Consider the following 15,385-nt stretch of genomic DNA (forward strand, 5'->3'; position numbering starts at 1 on the left):
ATGCTTTTTATTTTATTTGGTGGTCCTAATTCTTTACTTAGACTTTACAAATTTTATTTTTTAGGACATTGAATTCATGACTGAGGATGATGAACTTTCTGGATCTACAAGTGAACTTCCATCAGCTCTTGAGGGCAATGACAGCTTCAGCCTTGAGATAACAGAACCAGAAGAAAAGGGTGATGGAGATGTCGATCAGTCAGGGCTTTCAAGGTTTAGTTAAACTTCACATTTCCTTCAGTACATTTTCATGTTTAAGATTATTGTTAATGTAGTAAACTTGGCAACGTAGTAGATAGTGATGAGGATAGTTAATACAGGGACTGAGTGGGCATGAGGCTGAAGCAGGGGCTGACAAGTTGAGCTAAGCAATCCAAGACTGGAGGAGGGACTAGAAAGCCCCCGGCTGGAGCAGGACTGAGTGGACCTGCAGCCCCAAGCAAGATCCACTAGATTTCTTTAATTTTTTTAATTTCATTTCCTAATGTAAAATTTACAACATGATGTTTGTTACTTTCTTGCAGCTTCGCTGAAGGAGACAGGGATGGGCTTCATGAGCTCCGTGCATCACCCCCTCCCTCGCCTTTCTTTTCTGCAATACTTGCAGCCTTTCAGCCTAAAGCATGTGACGACGCAGAAGAGGCATGGCGCACCCATATTAATCAACTCATGTCTGATTCTGACGGTTCATGTGCAGTCCATACTTTTCATGTGTTCTCTTCCCTGTTTCAGGTGAGAATCCATCTTGGTTTGTATTCATTTTTTAAAGTACTATACTTGATCATATTATCTGAATACATGCATTCGTAGAGATTATTTCCAATTGTGTACAATGAATAGCAAAACTGAAGCTATTGCTTCTACCTTGAAAAGTTGACCAAATTATTAATATTTACAGATAATTTTGTATAAGTATAAGTAATTCCTTTATTGAAAAGTAAATTGTTTACTTTTTTCTGCAATTTCCTTAAACTTTTTAACAGCACTACTTTTGATATTTGCTTTTGAATTTATAAAGTGAAGTACATTTGATGTTTGCCTTTCTAGATGTATACTGTCATAATTAATTTTACCACTGTATTTTATTGTAACGTGCTGGAATATTAAATCCCCCCCCACCCCACCCCGCTTCCCACCCCCTCCCCCTGCCCCCGACCACCAGTCTCTACTGTTTCTTGGAGCTCATGACTTGCCTTGTAAGGGACACCCACTTTTTACAAGGCAAATGTTATTGGGGGCAGAGCCAGGGATGGAGACTCCCCACACCAGTAGATCCTGTTCCAGTGGTTCAGTTGGGAACTGGCATGTCTGTGAAGGCTGGTACGGTCAGTGAGGTAAGGTGTACCGGCCTCCACGTGGGCAGTTGCAGGTTCCACCAGTGACTTAAGATGTCTACTCTTCACTGTCTGTGAGGAAGCACCTGGCCATCCCAAAATAGCACAACTGAATTTGGTAAATTACCATGTTGAATGAACATCCTACATGGAATGTGTGATCCTGCTCCCATGCTTAATGTCTTAATTCCACTCCTGTACTTCAATTCTAAATAAAATTAAAATATAATTAATGGGGAAAACCAATTGTCAACTTTAAGGATGGAAAAGCAATTGTTAAAAAATATAAATTGATCGAACCAGAAATTGAAAACAGATACAGTAGTAATTAAATAATGTGAATTATTTTCCAGTGTATTCAGAAGAAATTCTGTTCCCTAACTTGGGATGCAGCAAGTTTCCTTGGGGACAGTCTGCGAGGAATAGGATCAAAATTTATGAGTTCTTCAGAGGTGCTAACCTCATGCTCAGATTGTCCCACAGTTTTCCTAGATGCTGAAACTGTGAGTATCTGATGACTGAGATCATTTTTTTCATTACCATTCAAGATCATTACTGCTTTATTATTTGAGGACTGTTGAAGCTTTTAACTCTGCTCATAAATAAGTGTGTTCTTTTCAATTTACTTTTAAGTAGAAATACATTCGATGTAGTCTATATATGCTTCTTTTCAAATGTTTAGCAATATGATTTTACAAATTATTACTATAAACAGGAAATATTTAAAATAGTATTAAAACTCAAGCTTTTCTGAAAGATCGCTCTCATGACAAAATATATTTACAATTGAAGTGATAATACTATAAATGTAAATCACAGCAACCCAGTTTAGACAACTAAAACTAGATCAATTATAATGTTGTAATTATTGCTGGAGCATACTTCTCCTTGTGGAAGAAACTAGTTAATTTTTAGAAAAATTTAAATTAACTAAGTTTGGACAGAAAATGCCCCCTCTTTTATTTACTGTTTATGATTAAGCTGGAAATATCGAAGAAGATCTTCACAAATGCATTTATGATGCAGGTACACTTAGCAACAACAGCAACTCATCTCATGGAGATTCCTTATTAGCACTCCTCAAAGAGAAAACAAGCTCTGTTTTGGCCATAATGCAGTTTAAACTTTTCTTTTAATTTGTTCACAGAATGCGGACAATGCTTCCAAGGCCGCATTCATTGCCTCCTTAGTTGCCCTATGAAGGTGATAGTCTTTCTTTTTAATCTGCTGCAGTCCTTGTAGTGATGGTGCCCCCACAATGGTGTTAAGAAGGGATATTGACTCAGCGACAATGAACAAACAGTGAGGGGAACTTGGAGGCAATGATGTCTCCAAAACATTGCTGCTCTTGTCCTTTTTGCTGGTAGAGGTTGGAGGGGTTGGAGGTGTTGTTGATAAAACCGTGGTGAATTGCTGCAGTGCATTCTGGAGATCGTACATACTGTAGCCAATGCACCAGTGATGGAATGTTTGGATATTGAATCTAGTGGCATGGGAATCAATTAAACAAATTGCTCTATCCTGGATAGTGTTCAGCTTCTTGAATGTTGTCACGGCTCCACCCATCCAGGTGAGTGGTGAGTAGTTCATCACATTCCTGACTTGAGCCTTGTAGATAGTGAATAGGCTTTGAGGGATCCTGACTGATCAGCATTAAAATTTAAAATGCAATAGATGATATATGTAAATAAAATTAATCTCACGTTGTGTAGCTTTCCCTCCTTTCTAAACCATTTGTAAGAAAAAAAGAAAGACTTGTATTTATGCAGCGCCTTTCACAACCACCGGATGTCCCAAAGTGCTTTACAGCCAATGAAGTACTTTTTGAAGTGTAGTTACTGTAATGTAGGAAATGCGGCAGCCAATTTGCACACAGCAAGCTCCCACAAACAGCAACATGATAATGACCAGATAATCTATTTTTTTAGTGATTTGATTGAGGAATAAATATTGGCCAGGACATGCTCCTGTTTATGTCATTCATACTCTATCAAAACTAACATTGTCTTTATTTAAGACCCAAAGTGAAGGAACAGACCATCGGATACACTGTTGTTTTTCGTATTGAACTGACAGTTATTTGTATAATTTATTCAGGTGCAGGAACAAGGGCGCCTTTTCAACTACAATCAATCCTCAGGACTAATTCAGTTAATGTTCTAAAAGCAGCATATATTTTAATAATTGTTTCTATTTGAGTGTATGATCTATAAATATAATGTTTTTAAATTGCAGGTTGAGGATATAACTACATCAGGGAGCATAGTTAGCAGAAAGATGCATTTCAACACAGATAAAATGAAGGAGCTAGAAATTAAAATAACCAATTATTACAACATACAGTTAGGTGTGCACATCCTGCTAACAACATTTTCAAAATGGTAAATTAAATCTTCTGAAGAATTATCTAAGCCACTTCACATAGATATGGAAGGTATTAGTGCCCACTAAAACACAATGCATGGAGTAATAAAACTTAATTGAATTTGTCATATTTTACCAACTTCTGGTGTAAACAAAAGCTGTTGATTATAGAGTTTATCATACTTGTGAGTGGGGCACACAATTCAGTGAGCCCCATGTTATTCAATCCCCTCACTTGTAGGATGATCTCTGGATTCAGTGGCTTACCATTGAGAATTCCCTGTATATACTGAGCAAGTGTAAAATAAACCACAATCATTTAATTAACTCTACTACAGTAAATTTACAGGACCCTAATACTTTCAGCAAAATGTTAATACTTAAAACATATGAGCACAAGTTTGTATTTTTATGATTTGTGTATATATGTTCAAAATAGTGTATACTGATAGCAACCCTCTTTTCTCCAGCTGATTTCTTGTGGGCTTCTTGAAAGGCTGAAGTTCAATGTCTTAGAACTACAGGAATATTTGGACACATACAACAACAAGAAAGAAGCTGCACAATTGGTTAGTCAGCTTTCAGAACATACCAAATAATACTCTGATATTACATTTTTAAACGTTGACTGATAGAATTTAAAACTCTGACATTTTTTATTAGCTATAACTGTAACTATAAATGTGCTTTTCTCCCCCTCTTTGCTAAATAGGGTTTGTTAACATCTGGTCATTTCTGGCACATGAGCCAGAAATTCCTTCTGACAATGCCTCTTTGAATTACATGTAATAGTAAAAGTATGTAAAAAAAAAACACAAATTATCTAAGATTTCTAAATGAACTGAGGTTTGGATAGTCTCAATGTGGCCCCAAATGGATCTCCAGCACAGAATTGTGCCTAATTTGGCACTAACTTGGAAATCTCACTTAGAGGAGCCACAGAATGACTGGTTAATGGAAAAGTGTTGCACTGGTACCAAAAAGGTGTTCCTCTGATGTTGGAGCTGTACAAATTGTTAAAAACAGAAACTTTATCCTGCATCTAACTGTCGTATACATGGCCTGGGCAAGTTTAATGCCTAAAATGGGAACTTTTTTTCTGTATTAACACAATAATTTTTAATAATTTCAGAAATAAGCTTGTTAATTAATGAAAATGCATGCAGGATATAGTTCAGTGTGTGGTGTGGCAGTAACCAGATTTGACACCTGGGCCTAGAAATTCAGTTGCGTGCGCCAGCCGTTAGCGCCTTAGGAGGAGTAGATCTCGAGCGCTAGGCACTTAGCGGCCGGGCGCAGCGCGATCTGCGCCTACGCCCAACTTCAGTAGACATTTAGCGCCGGCGCAAAGTGTTTGCGCGCGCTCAGCTGCGCGCGCAGATTATGACGTCATTTCCTCGTGCAACGCCCTTTGTGCGCCCCAATCCGGAACTTCAGTCGCGCCCGCCCAATGTGGGCGTGGCGGTCCTAAGAACTGTGAACTGGAACGCAGCAGAGGCCATGCGGGCCGCGGGGAGCGCAAATTAAAGGGCACTTACCCTGAACTATAAAGGCCAGCCATTTTGCAGCAATCACTCTTGTGCAACGGATTTATGGACAGAGACCAAGGAAGAGAGCTTACTGCTTTGGCCCAACATAGGAGAGGTATTTTTGGCTTCAGGCCAGAGCTTGGCAATTCGCCTTCATTGTGAGGTCATTGTTTGCCAGTATATTATGGGGGCTGCATGGGGTGCCAACCCTCAGTTTCAGCATTATGTGCGAAGGGCGAGAGAGGGGCAGCCCTGGCTAGACGCAGAGGGGGCAACAGGCGTCGGCAACGTAGGCCTTACCCACTCAGGAAATACCGCCAGCAGGCGTCCTATCTCACCATGCCTGCCGCGCAGTGTGTTAGGAGGCTGCGCTTCAGAAGGGAGGTGGTTGCAGAGATCTGCCAGCTGCTTCACAGAGATCTGCGTCCACAGCTGAGGTGCAGGACGTCTCTGTCGGTGGAAGTGAAGGTCGCGGTGGCTCTGAACTTCTATGCAAGCGGCTCCTTCCAAGCCGCTGCTGGGGACATTGCTAACATATCCCAGTTCGCCGTGCATTGCTGCATCCGCCAGGTGACCAATGCCCTTTTCAGAAGGAGACACCAATTCATCTCCTTCCCCATGACCCTGGAGAAGCAGCAGCAGCGTGCAGTGGGATTTGCAAGAATAGCAGGCTTCCCCATGGTGCAGGGCGCCATTGACTGCACGCATGTGGCTTTGCGGGCACCTATCGACAATGCCGAGGATTACCGCAACCGGAAGGGCTACCATTCCCTCAATGTACAGCTGGTGTGTGACCACAGGCAGCGCATCCTAGCTGTCAATGCCCGCTTTCCAGGCAGCAGCCACGATGCATTTATCCTGCGACAGACTACTGTGGCTGACATGTTCCAGGCACAGCCTCCCCCAAGAGGATGGCTTATCGGGGACAAAGGCTATCCTTTATGTACCTGGCTCATGACCCCGCTCCGCGCGCCCAGGACCCCTGCTGAGGAGGCATACAACGAAAGCCATCAAGCCACTAGGAACATCATAGAACAAACGATTGGCATCCTCAAGCAACGGTTCCGCTGCCTGGATCGTTCCGGCGGATCTCTGCAGTATTCGCCGGAGAGAGTCTCCCAGGTCGTGGTCGTTTGCTGCATGCTGCACAACCTGGCTATCCGCAGGACTCAGGCACTGCCACCTCACGCTGGAGCACCACCTCAGCAGGAGGAGCATGAGGAGGAGGAGGAGTACCAGCCCAGGAAGGAGGCACAAGGTCCAAGGGCCGCCCGTCGGCGGCTTATTGAACGTCACTTCTAAGCCCCCTGTCAGGGAATGGCTTGTGGCAATGAAGGGACCTGAATGCAGCCGCTCCGCAAGCCCTCAGCCGGTTAAGGCAACAACCACTTCAAACATCAAACATGGACAAGCTGAATAAATAAAATGCTTTAATGAACAAACTCAGGGCCCTTCCCACATGAAACCCAAAAACAGACAACACCCCCAAAAAACAGTCACACGCATGACTCACTCCCACAACCTGGGGAGGAATAACAAAACATTTCCACAAAAATGGCCTTCATCCTCGGCCTTACAAAAACAACCATCCCCATAAACAAAACGACCATCCCCATATAAAAACAACCATCCCCATATAAAAACACATTTGCCCACACCCTCTACTTTGTGGCCCGCGAGGGCGATTCCTTGACCAGCCTTTTGCGGCCCCTGGCCGCCCTGCTGCTCCTCCTCAAAGTGTGCCCAGTGGCTGCTGCAAGGCTGGGGGAAGGCTCCTGAGGGGCACATGGCGTGACGGCAGATGCCCTTGGGGGTCGGCCTAGACGAACTCTGGCCCTCGAGGGGCCGGCTGGTGACTGCTGCAGCTGTGGCTGGGCAGCAGCAGACTCTCCAGCAGCTCGTCGCAGCTCCACTGGGGGAGTGGCAGTGGCGGCTGCAGGAATGGGGGCAAGCTGGCTGATGGCAGGCGCTCGCTGCTCGCCTGAGACACTGGCACTCGCCCGGGCCAGCACTGCAGCATGCGCAGCAATCTGCTGAAGGACAGACCGCTGTGCTGCTGCAGCGCGGCGGGTGCCCTGGCGATGCCTGGCTGACACAGCGAGTGTGGCAGCAGTGAGTGCCCGTACTGCCCTGGTCTGTGCCCGCATCAGACCAGCCAGTGACTGCACAGCACCACTGATCACCTGGCCACTCGCTGCGTGAGCTGCCCCGAATTCCGCCCAACTCGCTGCCTGTGCTGCCCCGAATTCGGCCCGACTCGCGGCCTGTTCTGCCCCGAATTCGGCCCGACTCGCGGCCTGTGCTGCCCCGAATTCGGACCGACTCGCGGCGTGTGCTGCTTCAAATTGCTCGAAACTCCTGGCCTGTGAGGCGCCGAAATCGGCCACACTATGAGCCAGGGACTCGATGGCCTCAGGCAACCGTGCCACAACTCCCATGAACTCGGTGTGCCGGCGATCCGAGTCCACGGACATTTGATCGAGGAGGCGCACCTCCTTGGCGAGGACCGTCTCCGGACTGGAGGCCGGACTCTCCCTCTGGGGAGAAGGCCGCCGAGCTGCCCGACCCTTCCCGCGTTGCTGGATGCCACTGGGCCTAGCAACTACACTCCCCTGCGACCCTTCCCCCCTCTGGGAAGAAGGCCGCCGAGCTGCCCGACCCTTCCCGCGTTGCTGCACGCCACTGGGCACAGGAGCTACACTCCCCTCCGACACTTCCCCCTGGCTCTCCTCCAGGGAAGACGTGTCCCCTCCATTGGCATCCCCTGGCGCGGCTGAGGGTTCCCCTGATGGGCCGCCTTCCTCTTCCTCTTCCTCCTCCTCCTCCTCCTCTTCCGAGGGGCTGTCACTGGCAGCTTCAGGGACCTCCTCCTCACCATCTGAAAGCAGGAAGGCACAAGAGTAGCTTTAGAGTGAGGAGAGGGCGTCAGCGAGGGAGGCATGAGTGGTGGCATTCAGCGCATTGGTCGGACAGTGGCAAAGGATGTAGATCTGAAGCGCAAGTGGGACGAGAGAGGTCCAAAAGGTGATGTCCTTACCATTGGTGCCCAGAACAGGGTCGGCATCTCCAGATGCAACGGGGCCAATCACCCGGGCACCCGTGAGGCTACCCACGCGCTCTTCAAGGTCACTGAGCTGCTGGATCTGGGGACGGCCTCCCCCGGTCACAGTCCGGCTCTTCTGATTGTGTGCCAGCTTGGCCTGCAAGAGAAAGGATGGCCTCTAAGTACAGTGTGGTGCCCTGATCTTGTGTGCACTGCCTCCCATGGTCGAATAGCTTGGCCAGTGTGTAAAGTGCAGAATGTGCAATTGATGTTCATGCCAGTCCCATAGCTGCTGGATGAGGACTGGCCATTAGGGCTTTTAGGTCCCTTTGCCCATAATGTGAGGTGCACATGCAAGGATGAGGAGGACACTGGAAAGGGGACTCACCCTGACAATCCTTGTGAGGTCATTGAACTTTTTCCGGCATTGGACAGCGTTCCTGGGGACCTCGCTGTTGGATGTGACCCTGTGGGCGACCTCCCTCCAGGCTTTCCTGTAGACGCTGGTGGCAGGCTTCTTGCCACTGTCCGGGAACAAGAGTTTGCGTCTCCTCTCCAAAGCCCTAACCAGCACCCTCAAATCATGGCCAGTGAAGCGCTGCGCTCGTTCACGGGCCTTCTGCATCTTTCCCGGCGCTATTTCTGTTCAGCAGCAGTGTTTAGGCCTAGCTGGAGGGCTGCAGTGTCCAGGGCGTGGCAGCAGACGAACTCGACCCTTCCCCCTTTAAGAGCTGGCCGGCGCCAGGGTGTCTGCTGTCAATCAAGAAATGACCGCACCTGCGCTGCGCCCGGCCTCGGCGGTTTAGCTCAGCACCGCCGGCTTTGCGCCTAAAGATAGTTGTGTAACGCCAGCTTTAGCGCTCGAGCAAACTCTTAGGGCGAAGCTACTGAATATCGGCGAAGTGGCCTCGACTTTGCGCCGGGCGCAAACTTTAGTGGCTGCCCGACTTTTCCGCCCCAAAAGTGGCTATACTGAATTTCTAGGCCTAAGTGTGCACTGAGCTAGCCGATTTCAGCAAATGTGGCAGTGGGGGTTGTACATTTGGACTCGATAGGGGAGAAATTGGTCCATGTTGTGCATATTTTCCAGGTGTAAATCGTTCTGCTCCTCCTTTACGGGCGGCGCCATATTGGTAAAAGCAGCTTTCCAGGCAACTCTGGTGGCTGCCTTAAACAGGCATTAGGGTCCTTGCATATGTCAATGAGGGACCAAAAGCTTATTTAAGGGCCCCTTCTGGAAATTGCACACCTGGCTTGCAGGTGGAGGCTATCACCAAAACGTAAGTATTTTTTATTTATCTTCGTGTGGAGCCGGTAGTAGCAGGAATGCTCCTCCTGGATCCACAGCACTACTGCAGGCCGCTGCTAGCCCGCGCAAGCCCACTTCCCGTTTTCCTCCCTTCCACCTCCCAGGACTTACCTGAGGACTACTACTGATGAGGCAGCCAGCCCAAATTACGATCATCCGAAAGTGATGGGCAGAAAAAGACCAGCTGATCCAAGAAGTCTGCCCCATAATCATGAAAGCTGAAGCATCATGACCGGACACTTCCTTCCCCTCTCCCCTGCAGCCATGTAATCTCCTGAGAGAGGCAAAATAACAGAAAAAAAAACAGGGCCAGTAAGGGGGAAAAAAATCTGGAAAATTCCTCTCTGACCCCGTCAGGCGATCAAAACTAGTCCAGGAGATCAGATGGACCATGTGTTCGTTATCTGTTAATCCACTTACCTTCTATGATGTGATCCCTACCCCAGTCAAGAACCAGTCCAGCTCCCTCTTGAAGCCATGCAGAGAGTCGGCACACACCGCACCAGCTGCCAAAGCATTCCAGAAGTTCACTACTCTGGAAAAAGAAGCACCGCCTAATCTTGTCTATTCCTACTTTTGCATAGCTTAAATGCATTTAAATTGGAGGGGAGCAATGCAACAAGCTGCCTCTGGAGGCACGACAGTTGCTGGCAGCTTGCCACAATAAATAAAATTAGGCCTAAGGCCTCGGGCCTCTAGCTTCTGATGCGCGCTTTGTGAACACTGACTGTTCTTCGACTGAAAGCAGGCCTAAATCAATTTCTAGACCAATATCTCTGGGCTAGGATATCGAACAATTGGCTACAGTTTATGTTCCTAATCACTATCCATGAACCACCTCTGGAAGTCTGTGACTATGTGGTTGTTGGGTGAGCACAAGACAGGCTATGACTATGATTTTCACTATAGTTAAATAACCTATTGCTATCAATTAAAAAATGTTTATTTGGTGAGTTGCCACTAGATGATTCACTGCTTCCAGAAGAGGAATAGTAAGGGCTGATTAACCTAGATTTATTACCTATTTTGCACACAAAATTAAGCTTCATATACTGTATATAGAATGAAAGATGTTACAGAAAAAAGTTATACTTTAAGGTGGCACAGTGAGTTAGCACACTGACTGGGACTTGGGTTTGAATCCAGCCCAGATCAATGGGCGAAAGTCTCCAGTACCTGTAACAGTACTACATGTGAATTTGGGGTGCCGTACACAAAAGTGTTGTTAATTTACCATTAATTGCCAGTCTCACTCAGAGACCTCGGGGATGACCAACAATGGAAATGGAAAAAATTCATATTGGTGCAGTTCAAATATTTTTTTCAGATGATTAAGGCATGTCGTTACAGTGGACACCTGAATCTAAGTCAATAGTGCTTGATATATATATATTCTTTAATTGATAGCAATAGTGATTGATGTTGACATTATGGGCTGGATTTTGATACTGGAGGTGTGTAGGAGGTGGGACTACAACTTTTGGGGTTGTAGTCCCGCCTCCATCAAGTTGTGGCCAACCCACGCGATTTTCACTTGATTGACGGGCGGGCTCAGCAGGTCAATTAAGGGCCACCCGGCAACAGGTGACGTCACAGATTGACATTTCATCTGTCAAGAGCTTTTGACAGATGAAATATCAGCGTTTGACAGCTCTTTGAAGCTGTCAAACACTGACAATCTGTACACTAATTTAATTCCTTCCTCTCAGGCTGATTTAGAAATCTCTCCAGAACAGAAAGCTGAATGCTGCAACTTTTGACAGCTCGCAGCCATTCTGCTTTCTGTGGTGGTGAGATGAGGGACTCCTGAGACCTGAAGGAAGGAAGGCTGTAAAGGTAAGTAAAGGTAATTAAACTTCTTTAAACACTTTACACACACCAAACACACTTACCTCTGCACTCATGCACCCATCACTCACCTGAACATGGACATCTTGAACCCTCCAAGCCCTTCAGCCCGACGGTCCGCCTCGCTAACTTGGCATGGTTTGGAGCCATCGGGAATCCCACACTTCTGGAATAAAAATAGGGATTAGGCTAAAAACTGCCCGTTAACCACCTGTTAACAGGCAGTTAATTGGCACTAATCCCCTTCCCGCCTTGGGGAGGCGGGTCCCAGCACAGGTCGGGTATCCGCCTCCTTTGAAACTAGCATGGAGGCGGGTTGGGGGTGGGATGGGTTCGTGCCCCCCGATTTCGTAATTTTAACCACCCACACGCCTCCAATCCCACCTCCACGGCCCAATGAAAATCCTGCCCTAAGCGTCAAAAGCAGAAAATGTCTATTCTGCAGCACTAACATTTATCACCTTGGTGAGAGGGGTGGGGGACATGCCAGAAACAGAACTGACAGAGATCAAGAGAGTCAAAAGAAATGTTCACATTTCTTACTTCACTAAACCATGGCTCACACACCAAACCCAGGTCTGACCACAGAACTTATTGAGCAATGTAAGGGCTACTTTTACAAGGCTCAGGCAGTGGCACAGATTGGAAAATTTAACCCTGACCTCGACGCATCTTATTGTGAGGCGTGATTTTGGGGGAGAAGGGTGGGTCTATAAAATTTTTAAAACTTACATTTACATAATTATATTGGCCCGTATTTTCCAATCGGAGGCTTCCTGCATGCGGAGGCCTCCGATCTGGAAAAATCTACGAACTTACCTGAGGGCTCCAGAGGTGCGTATACTTCTGCTCCTGGGCCTCTCCAAACTCAAAATGCGCAGGGCCCACGTATCCCTGAGGCGCATGCAGTTCGCAAACGTCCCTGGGATCACGTGGGCCATGGGGAGCCAATAGGAGCAGGGAATCTCCCTTCATACACTTGACAGATAGACCTGTCAAATATATGAATGGAGATCACCCCAAAAACACAGTAAAACATTAAATAATTTTTTTTAAATCACTTTTTTAAAATGAGTTCAAATGACAATAAATTAAATATTTTAAACAAAAATTTAATTTTTTGAAAAAAATAATTAATGTTTTTTACGGGGCTAAAAATAAACTTACCTTTTTGTAAAAGTATTTTTAAATGAGTGAAAAAAAAAGGGGGGTTTTCTACTTTTTTCAGCTCTTATACCAGGCGTAAGATTTCTAAGGGTTTTCTGTGGGCGGAGGTTCTCCAGAAAGCGTAACTCTCCCCCCGCAGAGGCCCTTCTCCAGGGCCGGCATCCGATCTGTCAAGAGCATTCTTGACAGATTGGAAATGCCGGTTTTCAGCACATGTGCTTCACATGCCTGAAAACCGGCATTTCCGATGTCCCTACGAGTGTGTACACAGCCCGTACACACCCGTAGGCATCGGAATATACGGCCCATTATTTAAATTAGGCCCATTATGATATAACTCCAGTGTCATTTACAAAAGATTTAAATGGTCCCTCCACATCTATGTTTCAAGCAGTAGTTTCCCACCCACGTCGGGGATTCCTCAGGAATATGAAGCAAGGCAAAGGGAGCAGACCTGGTAACGGGTCTCTTCCCTTTTTCCCCTGCTTATCATCTCCGAAACAAGTGCCTGTTAGCTGTTATGCTGAAGAATGTAGGGGCCCACCAGTCTGTTTTTATATCTTATTGCTATGTTTCTGTTAGCTCTAATATGCATTTTATAAAGATGTCTGTTTGGCACAAGAAAGTATATTATTTTGAAATACTATTTGCATTTTCTTTGAAAATAGTGGCTGGCAAACTGTAAAGCATCATTTCCTGGAAGTATGGGCGATACAGTGATTACAAACCAGCCAGGGGACTCGGAGGAAAAGGTAAAAACTCCTTTGCATCTTAATAAAATTATGTTTAAATATGATGTGATTTATAATTTATCACAACTCTCTATATTGCAACTTAAAACTTGGGAATCTGTCAACTCTTGCTTTTGTGAGCCGAGCATTTGCTTACTATTTTAACAAGTTTGAATTTGTTACCTTATTGCATACACTGGCTAAAAGGATTGTCAATCCTGGTGCATAGAATACCCATCCTATTTGTATTTGAGTGATATATTGTGAGCCTAATTACTTCAAGGCCATCAAACCTTTTTGTACAATAGAGTAAATTTTGCAATGCTCTCACCACCAGCAGGGCCTCACACACAGCCAGCGCATATCAGAAAATCACAGGTGCATTCCCTGCGATTTTCTGTTCAATGAAATTAATTTTCCAGTATGCACTGGCCTCTGGTAGCATGTTAAGCATTAGAATATAAGAACATAAGAATTAGGAGTAGGCCATACGGTCCTTTTGAGCCTGCTCTGTCATTCAATAAGATCATGGCTGATCTTCGATCTCAACTCCACTTTCCCGCCTGATCCCCATATCCCTTGATTCCCCTAGAGTCCAAAAATCTATCTACCTTAGCCTTAAATATACTTAACGACTCAGTATCCACAGCCCTTTCGGGTAGAGAATTCCAAAGATTCACAACCCTCTGCGTGAATAAATTCCTTCTCATCAGTCTTAAATGGCCCTTGAGACTATGCCCCCTAGTCCTAGACTCTAGAGCCAGGGGAAACAACCTCTCAGCATCTACCCTGTCAATCCACCTCAGAATCTTATATGTTTCAATGAGATCACCTCTCATTCTTCTAAACTCGAGAGAATATAGGCCAAATCTACTCGATCTCTCCTCGTAGGACAACCCTCTCAGCCCAGGGATCAATCGAGTAAACCTTTGTTGCATGTATGTCCTTTTTCAGATAAAGAGACCAAAACTATGCACAGTACTCCAGGTATGGTTTCACCAAAGCCCTGTACAATTGTAATAAGACTTCCTTACTCTTGTACTCTAACCCCCTTGCAATAAAGGCCAACATGCCATTTGCCTTCCTAATTGCTTGCTGTACCTGCATGCTAACTTTCTGTGTTTCCTGTACGGGGACACATAAATCTCTCTGAACACCAACATTTAATAGTTTCTCACCATTTAAAAAATATTCTGTTTTTCTATTCTTCCTGAGTGATACTATCATACCATTCATATGATGGTATCACTCAATAATTTCCAGACTGTAGTTACTTTGTATAATTTATGTACTGAATAATCCTTCATAAAATCTAGAATTGATTAACTACCATATGTTCATCTCCGAATAGACAATCAATTCAGATGCAAACTGAAATAATTGCACGTGCCCATTTACTTAGATATATTTGAAATCACTCTGGACTGGAAAAAACATGCTGGATTGGCAGCTGTTCTAATCTTGTTTCCTTCAAATATAATTACTCCTGTGGTTATGCCTTGTATGGAACTGTGCACTTTAATGCATGTTTTACAATGATCTTCTATACTCTGTTTTCTTGGCTTTTTGCTCCTGTGACATGCTTGCTGTGTAGCAAATGGAATCCCTTGCAGTAAGTTACAATTCTTGAATATTTTCTAACTATTAGATTGTTAAATTCTGCTTACTAACATATACACATCTCAAGTATGAATGACATTCTTTGTATATAACAGGATAGATATAAATTACTTCAAAGTTATTCCAGTTTTTCGTACTGACGCAGCTTGATTTCTTCACAATATTTCATTATACAAGCTCCAATTTTAATTAGTATGACAATAGCTAGATTGAGGAGAAACCCTTATGGCTATGAAATAGAAAATGTCAGAGTTCTTTCTCCACCTATTTGAATGATAATAGCTTTGATCAAGTTAACCTTAACATGGAAGACAGGAATAATAATATTACACTCAATGCACAAAGAAGCTTTACTGATGGCGGCTGCAGGCTAGGCCGCAACCACATCTAGAAAACCTGAGCAGAGCCGTCCTGTGCCGCCTCTACTCAGGGCAGCCCAA

At 45.3% G+C, this 15,385-nt stretch overlaps 1 protein-coding gene across 6 annotated transcripts in view; it reads left to right on the forward strand.

Annotated features, from left to right (window-relative positions):
* Positions 1–15,385, forward strand: part of LOC147111928 (protein furry homolog) — a 486,257-nt gene that overhangs the window by 437,923 nt on the left and 32,949 nt on the right. For 3 of the 6 annotated variants that reach the window (XM_085999321.1, XM_085999323.1, XM_085999326.1), the window contains 6 exons: positions 65–213; positions 525–732; positions 1,688–1,837; positions 4,169–4,267; positions 13,263–13,346; positions 14,920–14,937. In XM_085999321.1, the coding sequence (XP_085855447.1) occupies positions 65–213; positions 525–732; positions 1,688–1,837; positions 4,169–4,267; positions 13,263–13,346; positions 14,920–14,937 (708 nt within the window). The remainder of the gene's footprint in view (positions 1–64; positions 214–524; positions 733–1,687; positions 1,838–4,168; positions 4,268–13,262; positions 13,347–14,919; positions 14,938–15,385) is intronic. The other 3 variants (XM_085999325.1, XM_085999322.1, XM_085999324.1) reach the window with 1 other exon arrangement.

The sequence above is a fragment of the Somniosus microcephalus genome, chromosome 10 (assembly GCF_052327205.1).
Source record: "Somniosus microcephalus isolate GS21.2 chromosome 10, FLI_Smic_1.0, whole genome shotgun sequence".
NCBI lineage: Eukaryota > Metazoa > Chordata > Chondrichthyes > Squaliformes > Somniosidae > Somniosus > Somniosus microcephalus.